Source organism: Bombina bombina, chromosome 3 (assembly GCF_027579735.1).
Source record: "Bombina bombina isolate aBomBom1 chromosome 3, aBomBom1.pri, whole genome shotgun sequence".
In the NCBI taxonomy this organism is placed as follows: domain Eukaryota; kingdom Metazoa; phylum Chordata; class Amphibia; order Anura; family Bombinatoridae; genus Bombina; species Bombina bombina.
In genome coordinates, this window is record NC_069501.1 from 943167994 (window position 1) to 943184776 (window position 16783).

The window sequence follows — 16783 nt, forward strand, 5'->3', positions numbered from 1 at the left end:
CGTTGCTCTTCTTTTCGGTCTTGCCTCCGCTCTGAGTTTTTCACGCAGGCTCTGGTAGCGCTGTTGGCGGTGCTTCGGTTTCGGGACATTGCAGTGGCGCCCTATCTGGACGACATTCTAGTCCAGGCCCCATCCTTACAGCTAGCAAGATTTCACACTGACTTGGTGTTATCCTTCCCGTGGTCTTACGGGTGGAAGGTAAATTTGGAAAAGAGTTCCTTAGTCCCATGCACAAAGGTAACTTTCTTGGGAACCATTATAGATTCCATATCAATTAAGACTTTTCTGACAGAATGTCAGGAAATCGGAGATTATCGATACTTGTTTAGTCATTCAGTCCACTCATCGGCCTTCAGTGGCTCAGGGCATGGAGGTAATCGGGCTGATGGTGGCGGCAATGGACATCATCCCGTTTGCTCGGTTCCATCCCAGACCTCTGCAGTTAAGCATGCTCAGGCAATGGATTGGAGATTATACAGATTTGTCTCCTCGAATACTACTGGAGCAGGAGACAAGGGATTCTCTTCAATGGTGGTTGTCTCTGGATTATCTCTCCCAGGGAACCTGCTTTTGCATACCATCTTGGGTATTTGTGACAACAGATGCCAGCCTTCTAGGGTGGGGAGCAGTCTGGGGCTCCCTAAGGGGTCGGGGGGTTTGGACTCAGCCAGAGTTTTTTCTTCCTATAAACATTCTGGAGCTGAGAATGATCTACCATGTTCTTCTGGCCTGGTCTCAGTTAGCCTCGGTCCAGTTTATCAGGTTCCAGTTGATCAAAATGACGTCAGTGACTTACATCAATCATCAGGGAGGAACGAGGAGTTCCTTAGCGATGACAAAGGTATCCAAAATAATTAAGTGGACGGAGGCCCATTTTTGCTGCCTGTTGGCGAGCTACATCCCAGGTGTAGAACATTTGGGAGGCGGATTTCCTTCGCAGGCAGTCCTCCTTATCCAGGGGAGTGGGAACTCCATCCAGAAGTGTTCTCCAGCTTTTTCTTCCGTTTGCTTTTCTTCCTCAGGCCATTGCTCGAATCCAGCAGGAGAGGGCTTTGGTGATCTTCATAGCACCAACTTCGCCTTGTAGGATTTGGTATGCAGGTCTGGTGGACATGTCATCTCTGCTATCTTGGAGACTTCCGTTGAGGAAGGACCTTCTAATTCACGGGCTCCTCCTTCACCCAAATGTGGTTTATCTGAAATTGACTGCTTGGAGGTTGAACACTTATTATCCATGCAAGGTTTTTCTGACTCGGTCATTGTGACCATGATTCAGGCTCGAAAACCTGTTAGTCAAATTTATCATAAAATATGGCGTAAATATCTCTATTGGTGTGAATCCATGGACTACTCATATAGTAGATAGGATTCCTAGAATTTTGTCTTTTCTCCAAGATTGTTTGGAGAAAGATTTATCGTCAAGTTCCCTAAAGGGTAACAACCCTGTCTTTCTCTATTTTGTTACTCAGACGTCTGGTAAGATGTCCCAGATGTACATTCATTTTGTCAGGCCTTGGTCAGGATCAGGCCTGTGTTCATTCCAGTTACTCCTCTATGGAGGTGAATTTAGTTTGAGTTCTTCAAGGGGCTCCGTTTGAACCTATTCTTTCCTTTTAGATATTATGTTATCTTGGAAAGTTTTTTCTTGTTGTTTATTCTTCTGCTCGGAGAGTGTCAGAGCTCTCGGCATTTCAGTATGAGTCTCCTTATTCTACTTCCATTCAGATAAGGTAGTTTTCCTACTAGCTTAGGATTTCTTCCTAAGGTTGTTTCTGATCGGAACATTAATCAGGAGATTGTTGTTCTTTTCTTGTGTCCTAATCCTTTTTCTCAGAAGGAAAGACTTCTGTTCAATTTGAACGTGGTCCGTGCTTTAAAGTTTTTTCCTGCAGGCGACTAAGGACTGTCGTCGGTCTTCTTTGTTTGTTTTTCTCAGGAAAACACAAGGGACAGAAAGCTATGGCTAATTCTTTCTTTTTGGCTGTATAGTATCTTTTTGCATATGAGACTGCTGGACAGCAGCCTCTAGAGTGAGTTACGGCTCCTTCCAGGAGGGCTGTTGCTTCCTCATGGGCGTCCACAAATGTAGCTTCTGTGGAACAGATTTGCAAGACTGCAACGTGGTCCTCTCTTCACACTTTTTTAAACGTTTTACATGTTTGACACTTTTGTCTCGGCTGAGGCTGTTTTAAGTTCCCTGTCTTGTCCCTCCCGTATCATCTGTGTACTCTAGCTTGGGTATTGAATCCCATTAGTAATTAAGATGATCCGTGGACTCATCGTGTCTTAAAAAAGAAAAGAAAATTTATGCTTACCTGATAAATTTATTTCTTTTTTGACACAATGAGTCCACGTTCCGCCCAGTTCTTTTAGACAGGTTGTGGGTTATTGTAAACTTCAGACACCTCTGCACCTTGGATTTTCCTTTCTCTTCCTAACTTCGGTCGAATGACTGGAGTGGAAGGGAAAGGAGGAGCTATTTAACAGCTCTGCTGTGGTGCTCTTTGTCTCCTCCTGCTGATCAGGAGGTGAATTACCATTAGTAATTAAGATGATCCGTGGACTCATCGTGTCAAAAAAGAAATACATTTATCAGGTAAGCATAAATTTTCTTTTGTCATGGTTTTTTGAATGACAGAAGTTTTTGAATTGAAACAGAATTAGAAAAATGTTAAATTAGCTTAGTTATAAAATCTGAAAATGACAATAACTAGTACCGTACACAAGTATGATGCAAAGGGATAGATATTTATTATGGAAATGGAAGAAAAGTTCAAGACGTGAATATAATGCGAGGAGCAAAAAGTATACATTTTAATATCAAAGAATGAAAACTAAATTTTAGGGTACGTACCGTAATTGTAAGATACGTTAAACAGTAACAAAAGAACATAGTAAATACCAGTATCTAACAACTGATTAGGCCTACTGAATATTGTTTGCAGTTCATCAATTAAATTCCTTCAAAGTCATTGGGGCATAGTTATCAAGGTCTAGCGGACATGATCCGACACTGCAAATCAGGTCCGCCAGACCTCGCTGAATACGGCGAGCAATACGCTCGCCGTATTCAGCATTGCACCAGCAGCTCCCGAGCTGCTGGTGCAACGCCGCCCCCTGCAGACTCGAGGCCAATGGGCCGCCAGCAGGGGCGGTGTCAATCAACCCGATAGTACTCGATCGGGTTGTATTGTGGCGATGTCTGTCCGCCTGCTCAGAGCAGGCGGACAGGTTATGGAGCAGCGGTCTTTGTGACCGCTGCTTCATAACTGCTGTTTCTGGCGAGCCTGCAGGCTCGCCAGAAACACGGGGCATCAAGCTCCATTCGGAGCTTGATACATATGCCCCATTGTCCGAATCCTCTTCTGCAAACAGTGCAATTATGTCATCTTAAAATTCTGCAGTATCCAGATAAGGATCAACAGTATCATCAGTCTCATACTCCAAATTTTCATCATCTTCATAGATGGCATCATCTTCGGACCCATCCATGGCATGGCTTATGTTACATTTACGGAAGGATTTCTGGATCATTTCAGGTGGCATTGATTCCCAGGTGTCTTTAATCCAACGACAAAAGTGATATCTGGTCTCTAAGGCAGGCCAAACTTGGTTGTTACCGCATCAGAGCAGATCCAATCAGCCCACATCTGGCGAAGTCCGTCTTTAAATAGCTTTAGACAAATGTGAAGTTGCAACGTCAATCCACCGGGAATAATGGCAAAGCCAGTGCACTCATTGCCGACAGCTGATTTGATGCGGTCTTTAAGATGTGCACTAAACATGTCCCACACCAGTAATGCTCTCTTGTGTCGCAGACTGCCAGGTTGACGGAATTAAACATTTTCAAGCCAGAATTTCACTCTCTTCTTCCATCCAACCTTTTGGTTGAGCTCTAACGATGACACCAGATGGGAATTTTTCGGCAGAGTTTTTAGCTTACAAATAATCAGTGGTTTCAGTTTTGCTCCATCAGGCATGCAGGACAGAACAACTAATAAGTGAGTTTTCTTGTGACTGGTTGTCTTCACGATAAGTCTTCTCTCCTTTTGGTATGTAAAGAACGATTTCCAGGCAAATCAAACGTCATGGGTATTTCATCCATGTTGCCAATCTGACCAAGCTCATAGTTGTGTTGACGAAATTTAAGAACAAATCTGTAAAAGCTGTCAACTTTTTCCTCGAGATCCTGTGGCAGTTTCTGAGATAGCTTTGTTCTTTGGTGTAACGTTAAATTATCCCGTTCTATAAAGCGTGTATACCATCCTGCTGAAGCTACGAAATTCGAATTAACACCAACCTCACCAGACTTCTTGAGTTTCAATGCTTAGAGACATATAGCTGTTCGTGAAATAGCATAGCCATTATTTCTGTGCTCCATGACCCAATCATATAAAGTTAATTCCAGTTTTGGATATTCAGATGATAACCCTCTACAGGCCTTCTTAGTGCGCGACATCATTTCTAGTTCTGTTTTCTTTTTACGCCAGTCACGAACTTTACTCTCTGCTATACCAAACTGACGCTCAGTAGCCGTATTATTGCTTGATTCGGCCACTTTGATAACATTTAGCTTAAATGACACATCATATGAAGTTTTTTTTTTTTTGAATAAATTTTTAACGTTTTACGGTACGGTAATTGAAGAAAATATTGCACAATTCAGTGGTCTAGCCGTTCTGTGTACTATAGCCATTGATTGGGTCATGGAGCACAGAAATAACAGCTATGCCATTTCACGAAAAGCTATATGTCTCCAAGCATTGAAACTCAAGAAGTCTGGTGAGGTTGGTCTTAATTCGTATTTCGTAGCTTCAGCAGGAAACTGGCCACGAGAAAGCTCAGATCAGTCATTCTGTCCTGCATGGTTGATGAGACAAAACTGAAAATACTGCCGAAAAATGCAAAATTTCCATCGCTTGTCGTTAGAGCTCAACCAAATTGCTGGATGGACGAAGACGGAGTGAAATTCTGGCTTGATAATGTTTGGTGCCGTCGACCTAGCTGTCTGCTCCGCAAGAGAGCATTGGCGTACTGGTGTGGGACATGTTTAGTGCACGTCTTAAAGGCAGCATCAAATCAGATGATATGAAATGTCTCGAATATACCGCGACCCTTCCAATTTGTATCTTAATTTTTGTCTCAAAAATCTCGCATTATACTAGAGTATCTACGGTAATATGTTACCAAATCCTAAATTGTCAAATTGATCTATTTGTTCTTGTAAAAGTGGTGTGAAATGGCAAAATAATGCTTATGCTATACATGAACGTTTTTTTTTGTGGTCTCTGATATTTGTAAATACAATTGTGTTTATAATGTAATGTGATCCATTGTTTTCCCTTTGATTGATATACACTATTTTTATACTTGCAGAAAAAGGGGAGAAGGAACCGCCAACAACACTTCTTTGGGTTCGGTATTTCTTAGCACAGCACTTTGATAAACTCGGCCAGTGGTCTCTTGCCTTAGACTATATCAACTCAGCTATTGCCAGCACTCCAACCTTAATTGAGCTTTTCTACATGAAAGCAAAAATTTACAAGGTAAAAAGAAATGATGCATACACATGTCTTCTTGTATAAGGCATGAACAGTTCCATCCCTCCTCCTATGCACCTGTAGTCTAGGGGGGCAGAAAACATAGACACACAGCCAACATACAGACAACATTAAATAAAATGAGCAAGGCGGCTGTAGGATCTAACTGTACCTAGTATCTAACTGTACATAGTGTGAAGAAATGTAATCTTAAAGAATGTAATACCGGGTATTTTTTTATTGTGGTATTCGAGAAATGTAAACTTACTCCTTTTGTCTTTACTGACCACAGCATATTGGTAACCTTAAAGAAGCTGCAAAGTGGATGGATGAAGCTCAGTCTTTGGACACAGCAGATCGGTTCATAAATTCAAAATGTGCAAAATACATGCTGAGAGCTAATATGGTTAAAGACGCCGAAGAGATGTGCTCAAAATTCACCAGGGTATGTCTGTGTTTGTATAATAAATATCCATGCTTAAAAATACACATATTGGCTAGTGAACATTTAAATTCTTTTTTTTACCATCATTTGTTAAAGGGGCAGTTCAGTCAAAATTAAACTTTCTTGATTCAGACAGAACATGCAATTTTATACATTTCCATTTTACTTCTATTATCAAATTTGCTTTGACTCTATTGGCATCCTTTTTGAAGAGTAAATATAGGTAGCACTAGCCAGATAGAAGCTCAAAGCCATGCCGTGTGTGTTTAGCAGTCTATGGCAGCAGTGTTTGGAATTATCTATAGCAATGCTATAAACAATGTTGCAAACACTGCTGCCAGATGGCTAAAGACACGTGCACACTCCTGATTATTCTCTACTATAGTATACTAAGAGAACTAAGCAAAATTGATAAAAGTAAATTGGAAAGTTGTTTAAATTTAACTTTACAGTTTAATTTTGACTTTACTGTCCCTTTTAACATAAAGTATATTTGTTACCTCCTCTTAATGAAACACACAGGTCCCAAGGTAAAACATACCTTTTAAACAATCCCTGAAGGGCCTTGTAATACGGATGAGGCAACTTATAGGATCTTGCCAGACCAGAGAGCTTTAGAGAATCAGCCTTACATCTCAGAGAATTCAAATAGAAGGAAACCGTGGTGAAATGCAAGGTACATTGCCTCTTAGCCTCCCTTCCCTCTTTGTGAAGGTTTTCCGTATCCTAAGACCATTTTTGCTTAAGAAATCTGTGGTTGGTACAAGTAAGCACATTGTTGTTTTAACTGAGGGCTGGTGCAAAGAGTTTTTGCTAGAGAGGCAAAAATATATTTTGACTCACTTCACCAACACAATTCATAATATGGAATGTTACACTGGGGACAAACTGCCCCTACAAATGAACATGCACAGATAAAAACTAACCAGATACTGCATTCCTGTTGGACCCACTTTTACCCAGACGGATTTCTTTTTACACTAAAAAAAATGCTGTACATACAAAAGTTTATTGCAGTTTTAGCAAAATCACATAAATGCTTTGTAATAAGCAATACAACTTTAACCTATAGCAGTCACAAAGCTGTACAGAAACCTTTCTAACATAAAGTGGTTAAATACCCTGCTGCAGGATGCCCTAAGGCCTTGTCTTCCCTATGGATAAACCTGCCAGGCACGCACTGTTTCACAGTAGAAGCATTGCAGTTTTTTACGGAAAAATCCTAAAGTTGTCTCTTGCTTATTTTTTTTATTTATTTTCTTTAACATGTTCTAAAAAAAGTTTTCTTTCTAATGACACGATGAGTCCACGGATCATCATTAATTACTGTTGGGAATATCACTCCTGCCCAGCAGGAGGTGGCAAAGAGCACCACAGCAAAGCTGTTGAAATATCTCCTCCCTTCCCTCCCACCCCAGTCATTCTCTTTGCCTACGTTAGAGCAAGGAAGTGATAAAATTATTTAAAAAAGATGTTTCCTATAGCAGACTCTATCAAGGAGTCTTTGCAGACGGTACCCAGGGTGGAAGGGGCAATTTCCATGCTAGCCAAGAGAACTACTATTCCCATAAAGGATAGTTGTTCCTTTAAGGATCCTGAGGATAAGAAGTTAGAGGGGTTGCTCAACAGAATGTAGGTACATCAGGGTATTCAATGGCAACCTGTGGTTTGTATTGCTACTGTCACCAGTGTGGCGGCGTACAGGTTTGATGCGTTGTCTGATTCTATTCGGACACGCACTCCTCTGGAAGAAATCCAGGATAGGATAAAGGCCCTTAAGTTAGCCATCTCCTTTATTACAGATGCTCCCCTTCAGGTTATTAAGCTGGGAGCTAAGGATTCAGGCTTTGCCATATTGTCCCGCAGAGCGTTATGGTTAAAATCTTGGTCTGCGGATGCCTCATCCAAGTCTAAACTTTTGGCGATTCCTTACAAGGGAAAGACCTTGTGGGGACCTTGTTTGGACCTGGTTTGACTGAGATAATTTCTGATATTACAGGAGGTAAGAGTAATTTTTGTTCCTTTCAAAAGGAAATCCTTCCACTCCCTCTTCCAAGCAGGTGCAGTCTAAGCCTTCCTGGAGACCCAATCAGTCTTGGAATAGGGGAAAGCAATCCAAGAAGCCTGCTGTTGAATCAAAGACAGCACGAAGGGCTGGATCTTGTAGGGGGCAGGCTTTCCTTCGTCGCTTGGGTTTGAGATGTTCAAAATCCCTGGGCGGTGGAAATTGTGTCCCAGGGATAAAAACTAGAGTTCAAGACTTTTTCTTCCAGGGGCAGGTTTCTGCTTTCAAGATTATCTGCAGAAAAAGAGAGCCGTTCTTACACTGTGTACGGAACCTCTCCGACCTGGGAGTGTTAGTTCCTGTTCCAATGCAGGAACTAAGTCTGGGATTCTATTCCAATCTGTTTGCGGTTCCCAAGAAAAAGGGAACCTTCAGACCAATTTTAGATCTCAAGAGTCTAAACAAGTTTCTCAGAGTGCCGTCCTTCAAGATGGAATCTATTCGTTCCATTCTTCCTTTGGTCCAAGAGGGATCATTTATGACCACGGTGGATTTAAAGGACGCTTACTTGCATGTTCCCATCCACAAGTTCTAAGATTTGCTTTTATAGACAAACTCTTCCATTTCGTGGCTCTTCCATTCGGCTTTGCCACAGCTTCAGAATTTTCTCAATCGTTCTAGGATCCCTGCTGGTGCTACTCCAATTGAAGGGCATTGCAGTGGCACCTTATCTGGATGACTTTCTGGTTCATGCGCCTTCCTTTCAATAAGCAAGATGGCAGGAAAATTTGGAATAGTTTTCTTGGAGAACTATATTAGTTTCCTCATCAATGAAGTCTGACAGTAGTCAGGAAAGCAAAGATTTTCGATTTTTGCCTAGCACTTCAGTCCTCTCTTCAGCCATCATTGGCCCTGTGCATGGAGGTAATTGGGCTGATGGTAGCGGCATTGGACATCATCCCGTTCGCCCGTTTCCACCTCAGCAGTTAAGCATACTCAGGTAGTGGAACGGAGAGTATGCGGATTTGTCTCCGCGGTTGCAGCTGGAGCAGGTGACAAGGGATTCTCTACTTTGGTTCTTCTCTCCCAGCGAATCTGCTTTCGCAGTTCTTCCTGGGTGATTGTGACAACAGATGCCAGCCTTTTGGGCTGGGGAGCAATGAACTTGATTGAAGTCTTTTCTACCCTTAAACAATCTGGAATTGAGAGCAATCTTCAATCCCCTTCTAGCATGGCCTCAGTTAGCTTCGGCCTGGTTTATCAGGTTCCAGTCATGCAATATAACCTCAATGGCTTACATCAATGTCAAGAAGGAACTCAGAGTGCCTTGGCCATGACAGAGGTAGCCAAGCTCATTCAGTGGGCGGAGACCCACAATTGCTGTCTTTTGGCGATCCACATTTCAGAAGTGGCCATCTGTGAGGCGGACTTCTTAAGCAGGCAGACCTTTCACCCGGGGGAGTGGGAACTCCATCTGGAAGTGTTTTTCCAGCCTGATTCTCAAATGGGGTCAGTTGGAATTGGATCTCATGGCTTCTCAACAGAATGCAAAGCTTCCGAGGTACGGATCGATGTCAATGAACCCTCAGGCTGTACTGATAGACGCTCTGGTGGTACCTTGGAATTTCAGTCTTGCATACCTATTTCCTAAGTTTGCTTCTCTTCCTTAAGTTATGATTCGAATAAAGCAGGAGAGCGTGTAGTGATCCTCATCCTCTTTACACCGGCGTGGCCTAGCAGGATTTAGTATACACTCCTGGTGGACATGTCACCTCTTCCACCTTGAAGACTTCCGTTGAGGAAGGACCTTCTATTTCAAGGACCCTTCTTATATCCAAGTCTAGTTTCTCTGAAGCTGACTACTTGAAGAACGCTTTATTTTTTCCAAGCATGGATTTTCGGAATCGGTCATTGAGACCATGATTCAGGCTTTTAAACCTGTTACTAGGAAAATTTACCATAAGATATGGCGTAAATATTTATAATGGTGGGAATCCAAGGGCTACTCTTCGAGTAGAGTTCGGATTCTTAGACTTATATCCTTTCTCCAAGAAGGTTTGGAGAAGGGATTATCAGCAAGTTACCCTAAAGGGTTAAATAGCTGCCTTGTCTATTGTGTTACATAAACGTCTGGTGGATTTCCCAGATGTACAATAGTTTGGTCAGGCCTTGGTCAGGATCTGGCCTGTGTTCAAATCAGTTACTTCTCCTTGGAGTCTTAATTTAGTTCTTAAGGTTCTTCAAGGGGCTCCGTTTGAGCCGCTGCATTCCTTAGATATTAAGTTGTTATCTGGCATTAAAGTATGATTCTTCTTACCTTATTTTTTATTCGGTTAAGGTGGGTTTACGTACTAAATTAGGGTTTCTCCCTAAAGTAGTTTCAGACTGGAACCTTAATCAGGAGATTGTTGTTCCTTCCTTGTGTCCTAATCCTCCTTTTCAGGAGGAATGGCTTCTACACAATCTAGACGTGGTACGTGCACTAAGATTCTTTTTACAGGCGACACTAAGGTTTTTTTAAGGCATTCTTTAATAATCCAAACAAGCAGTTTTTCACACAGAATACATAGGACATTAACAATGAGGGTACCTTTGATTTAACTCCCTTGGGCCTTCATTTGAAAAGTTCCTTTAACCCTTCTGGAGACAATGTGGCCGTTGAGACTTTCATCAAAATGGTGGATACTGACTTTAGGAAGCTAACTATGAATTACAAACAGGACAATAGACATAATCGAAGTAAAAATCTATACCAAGCACTCAAAACCCTGCAAGACAACAAAAACCTTACCATCAAGCCCGCCGATAAGGGCGGTGCGGTGGTTGTAATGGACACTGTCAAATATAAAAAGGAAATTATGCGACAGCTTGAAGATTAAATTACTTACACGAAATTGGACTGTGATCCTACTAACAGTGTCTGTCAAGGTTTAAAGAGAATATTAGATATGGTTTTGACTAATGAATTGCTAACTAAAAAACTGTATGATTTTTTTCTTCCTGTACATCCTATTGTTCCTGTATTTTACGTAGTCCATAAGGTTCATAAGAGTTTGGTTGACCCCCCAGGGAGACCCATCGTGGCTGGGATAAACTCCCTACTTAGTCCCACAGCCCAGTTTTTGGATAAGATTTTGTCCCCTATGGTCACCCAAGGGAAGTCATACATTAGGGACACAGGTCACTTAATTGAATGTATTTCTCAGTTTAAATGGGAGAGGATGTAATTCTTTCCACATGGGACGTAAGTTCCTTATATACTGTTATACCGCATTCCATGGGGATTAATTGTATTAGTAATACATTAGCCAAGAGCGGTCTGTATAGTCGGCAACAACAAGAATGGCTTATCCAGTTGTTGGACCTGGTCTTGACCAATAATTTCGTTTTACATGCAAACGAATGGGACTGCTATGGGGTCCAATGTGGCCCCAGCTTATGCATGTTTGGTTATGGACTCCATTGAAGAAAGAGTAGTCTATAGTGATCCCTTGTTTAATGAGTGTTGTCAGGGGTGCTTCCGCTACATAGATGATTTGTTCATAGTGTGGCGGGGCCCCACTGAAAAATTGAGACAGCTGCAGGTCAATATTGAGAATACTGTTCCTTTTCTAAAATTCAGTTGCAAACATGATTACCACAAGGTTGAGTTTTTGGATACTACTGTCCTTAAACAAAATGGATCCTTAACGACCGATTTATTTGTGAAACCCACAGACCGTAATACTTTGCTGCATCGCAAAAGTTTTCATCCCCCTAAGGTATTTAACAGTGTCCAAAAATCCCAGTTGATTAGGGTGGACAGGATAGTCACTGATCCCCAGATGAAACAGGTCAGATTTGTTGAGATGAAAAACAAATTTATCCAAAGGGGTTATGATAGTCAGCAATTGGATGCAGTAGAACAATCCATTAAGGGTCCCCCTAAGTTACATACTACATCTGCTAATAAAAGAATTAATTTTGTTACGTCATATAACACTATGAGCCAAAAAGTTTTCAACGTTATCAAGAGGAATTGGCCTTTACTTAAGGAAGCTTGTCCAGAGATTGAAGAGTTCCAGATTATCCCAAGAGCAGCCTATCATAGGGGTAAAACCATAGGTAAAAGGCTGGTTAGGGTCATGTCTAGTACTAGGAGAGGGGACCAAAGATTCCTTGGTAAACCCAAGGAAGGTACATTCCCCTGCCTAGGTTGTGGTCAGTGTGGTAATGTCATCAAGGAGGTAGCATCTCACATCCATACACGGGGGAAAAATTTCCAATTAAAGGTTATTACACATGTAATTCTACACATGTGGTGTATGCGTTAAAGTGCCCATGTGGGCTGTTATATGTTGGCGAGACGACCCAAAGGGTCAAAGATCGCATATGCCAACATAAATCCACAATTAGAAATGATAAAACCGCTAACCTCCCAGTTCCTGCACACTTTATTGAGAAAGGCCATCAAATTAACCAGCTTAGATATATGGTAATAGACCAAGCCCCCATACAGATTAGATGGGGTGATAGGGTCAAGGACCTCCTGTATAGGGAGGCCAGATGGATCTGGAAGTTAGATACCATGTACCCCAAGGGGCTCAATAGGGAATTTGACTTACTCCCTTTTATTTAAGGCCATAGTTGACTATGTAGCTGTGTCTGGTTCTAGTTGATTTATAAACTATAGATATATGATTTGTAGCTAAATAGCTAAAAACTAGCCATATAGTACAGTATATATAGCAACTTGCTGAATCTGTTTTTAAATGGAGTCTATTTCACATTAGGGGTTTAAGGGGTTAAAATATAGCTAGGTTAGAATGGCTAATTTGTTTGTTAGGCCAGGTGTGACCTTATCAGGTGTGTGACCCCTCCCCTTTGAGTTGTGATTGGTGTCCTATGTATATAAATTTGTGATTTTTCCTAATACGTGTTAGCTTGATAAAGGGGCAGGAGCCCCGAAACGTTGCTCAGTTGAATAAAGGCACTGTTGCCATATTTTGAGTGCCACCGATGTGTTGTTTTATGTTACCCATTACTGGATCCTGGAAAGGGAGGTCCCCCTGGTGTGGTGCACCATTTTCATTTTATCTGGAAGATTGAGGATAAAGTGAGTGCTGGTCCTGTTTTTTCAACACTAAGGTTTTTCGTCAGTCTTCTGTTTAACGTAAGGGACAGTAAGCTATGGCTACTTATTTTACTTTGTGGCTGAAGAGTATCATTTGCTTTGCCTATGAAATTGCTGGTTAGCAGCCTCCCGAGGGAGTTACGGCTCTTCTGCGAGGGTTGTTCTCACTTCCTGGGCATTCAAAATGATGCCATTAGGGAACAGATTTGCAAGCCTGCAACCTGGTCCTCTCTCCACACTTTTTCAAACTTCTATAAATTTGACTCTCTTGCCTCGGCTGAGGCTTCTTTCGGGAGAAAGGTTTTTCAAGCAGTGGTGTCTTCCGTTTAGGTTTCCTGTCCTGTCCCTCCCTTATCTGTGTACTCTAGCTTGGGTATTGATTCCCAACAGTAATTAATGATGATCCGTGGACTCATCGTGTCATTAGAAATAAAACAAAATTAATGCTTACCTTATAAATTTCTTTCTTTCTTGACACGATGAGTCCACGGCCCCGCCCTGTTATTTAGACAGGTGGTTAGTATGTTATAAACTTCAGACACCTCTGCACCTTGTTTCTTCCTTTCTCTCGTTTACTTCGGTCGAATGACTGGGGTGGGAGGGAAGGGAGGAGATATTTAACATCTTTGCTGTGGTGCTCTTTGCTGTCTCCTGCTGGGCAGGAGTGATATTCCCAACAGTAATGATGATCCATGGACTCATTGTGTCAAGAAATAAATAAATTTATCAGGTATGCATACATTTTATTTTTACCAAGCACACACGGGTGGATAGAAATATCTGTTCAGTGAATGATTTAAAATTTATTGTATTTTCTCTTGTAAGGTGTATCCAGTCCACGAATTTATCCTTTACTTGTGGGATATTCTCCTTCCTAACAGGAAGTGGCAAAGAGAGCAAAAGAGAGCACACAGCAGAGCTGTCCATATAGCTCCCCCTCTAGCTCCACCCCCCAGTCATTCTCTTTGCCGGCTCTAAGCAATAGGGTCTCTCTCGGAAGGGTAAAGTGAATGTGGTGTTATATTTGTAGTTTTTTTTCTACAAGCAAAAGTTTATTTTTAAATGGTACCGGTTTGTACTATTTACTCTCCAGCAGAAAAGGGATAAAGATTTCTGCAGAGAGGAAAATGATTTTAGCATGTTGTAACTAAAATCCACTGCTGTTCCCACACAGGACTGAGGAGTACAAGAAAACTTCAGTTGGGGGGAACGGTTTGCAGATTAAGCTGCAATAAGGTATGTTCAGTCATTTATTTCTAGACGACTGATAATGCTAGAAAAGGACTGATAAGATCCACATGAGGGAAGGGTAAACTTTATTCAGAGACTAAGTATGGAATTACAAGCTTACATTACAGGGCTAATTTATGCTGGTTGACCCTTTTTTATGGCAAACGGTTTTTACTCATAAACATCGTTTTTGAGACACTTAGAAGGTCCTTTTGGGTTTCTTTCAGGGGTTGTTACCCACATGGCTAATATAACTCCTAGGAGTGTTTCTTTAGGCCTCACAGCACCGGAGTAAGGTGGGAGGGGCCTAATTTCACGCCTCAGATGCGCAGTTAGATGGACTAGATCTTCATGCTGTGTTCACATGGTGGCTCCTGCTACAATTTGAGTACCCATAAGAAGCTTTTTTCCCATAAATCCGACTCCTAAGGGAAGGTAGGGCCACAGCAGAGCTGTGGCAAGGTGCTAAATTTGTTTTAACCAGTCTGTTAGCTTACTATTGATCCGGTTTGGGCATTAAGGGGTAAATCGATTTTTTTGCTAGCTGTGCAATCTTACCAATGCTTTAGGTACATACTGTGAAAATTTCAGAAAGTTTGGTGCATTTTTCACTGTTTTGGAAAATTGGGTGCCTTTTTTATATCTTAAAGGCACAGTAATGTTTTTTGCAAAGTGTGTTTTTGCTTGATTAATGTGATTTCTAAGCCTGTTTGTCTTACTATTAGTCTGTTAAACATGTCTGTCACCAAGGAAAATCCTTGTTCAATGTGTTTAGAAGCCATGGTGGAACCCCCTCTCAAAATGTGTCCCACGTGTACTGATATGTCTATACATTTTAAAGACCATATTGTTGCACTTAAAAATGTGGCCCAAGATGATTCTCAGACAGAAGGTAATGAGGTTAGCCCGTTGACCTCTCCCCAAGTGTCACAACCAGTTACGCCCGCTCAAGCGACGCCTAGCACCTCTAGCGCGTCTAACTCTTTTACCTTACAAGATTTGGCGGCAGTTATGGATAATACCCTCTCAGTATTTTTATCTAAGCTGCCCATGTTACCTGCAAAGCGTGAAAGCTCTGTTTTAAGAACAGATTATGAGCATTCTGACGCTTTAGTAGCCGTATCCGATATACACTCACAACGCTCTGAAATGGGGGCGAGGGATGTGTTGTCTGAGGGAGACGTTTCCGATTCGGGAAAGGTTGCTCCTCAGACAGACTCAGATACGTTGGCCTTTAAATTTAAACTAGAACACCTCCGCTTATTACTCAGGGAGGTATTAAATACTCTGGATGACTGTGACGCTTTGGTGGTCCCAGAGAAATTGTGTAAAATGGACAAGTACCTAGAAGTTCCTGTTTACACTGATGTGTTCCCGGTCCCTAAGAGGATTGCGGATATAGTAACTTGGGATTGGGATAGACCAGGTATTCCGTTCCCCATCCTGTTTTTAAGAAAATGTTCCCCATATCTGACACCACGCGGGACTCGTGGCAGACGGTCCCTAAGGTAGAGGGGGCTGTTTCTTCACTTGCTAAACGCACAACCATACCAATTGAGGACAGTTGTGCTTTTAAAGACCCTATGGATAAAAAATTAGAGGGTCTAATTAAGAAAATTTTTGTTCATCAAGGTTTTCTTCTCCAACCTATAGCGTGCATTGTTCCTGTAACTACTGCAGCTGCTTTCTGGTTCGAGGCTCTGGAAGATGCGCTCCAGACTGAGACCTCATATGAGGATATTATGGACAGAATTAAGGCTCTTAAGCTGGCTAATTCTTTTATCACAGATGCCGCTTTCCAACTAGCTAAGTTAGCGGCAAAGAATTCAGGTTTTGCCATTCTGGCGCACAGGGCGCTATAGCTCAAGTTTTGGTCGGCCGATGTGTCGTCAAAATCCAAACTACTGATCATCCCTTTCAAAGGAAAGACCCTTTTCGGCCTGAATTGAAAGAGATTATCTCAGAAATCACTGGGGGAAAAGGCCATGCTCTCCCTCAGGACAAATCCTTAAAGACAAAGAACAAACAAAATAATTTTCGTTCCTTTCGAAATTTCAGTAGCGGTCTCGCTTCATCCTCCCCTGCTGCAAAGCAAGAAGGTAACACTTCACAACCCAGGGCAGCCTGGAAACCTTACCAGGGCTGGAACAAGGGTAAACAGACCAAGAAGCCTGCAGCTGCCCCCAAGACAGCATGAAGGGGTAGCCCCCGATCCGGGACCGGATCTAGTAGGGGGCAGACTCTCTCTTCGCTCAGGCCTGGGCAAGAGACGTACACGATCCCTGGGCCTTAGAGGTTGTATCCCAGGGATATCTTCTAGAATTCAAGGACTCCCCTCCAAGGGGAAGGTTCCATATTTCTCGTCTGTCTACAGACACGACAAAGAAAGAGGCATTCTTACGCTGTGTAGAAGACCTACATACAATGGGAGTGATCCACCCAGTTCCAAT

The 16783-nt window shown here is 42.1% G+C and overlaps 1 protein-coding gene across 1 annotated transcript in view; it reads left to right on the forward strand.

The window, feature by feature from the left end:
* Positions 1–16783, forward strand: part of NAA16 (N-alpha-acetyltransferase 16, NatA auxiliary subunit) — a 325238-nt gene that overhangs the window by 94116 nt on the left and 214339 nt on the right. Inside the window, 2 exon segments of the mRNA XM_053707967.1 lie at positions 5377–5546; positions 5833–5985. Coding sequence (XP_053563942.1) covers positions 5377–5546; positions 5833–5985 — 323 coding nt within the window.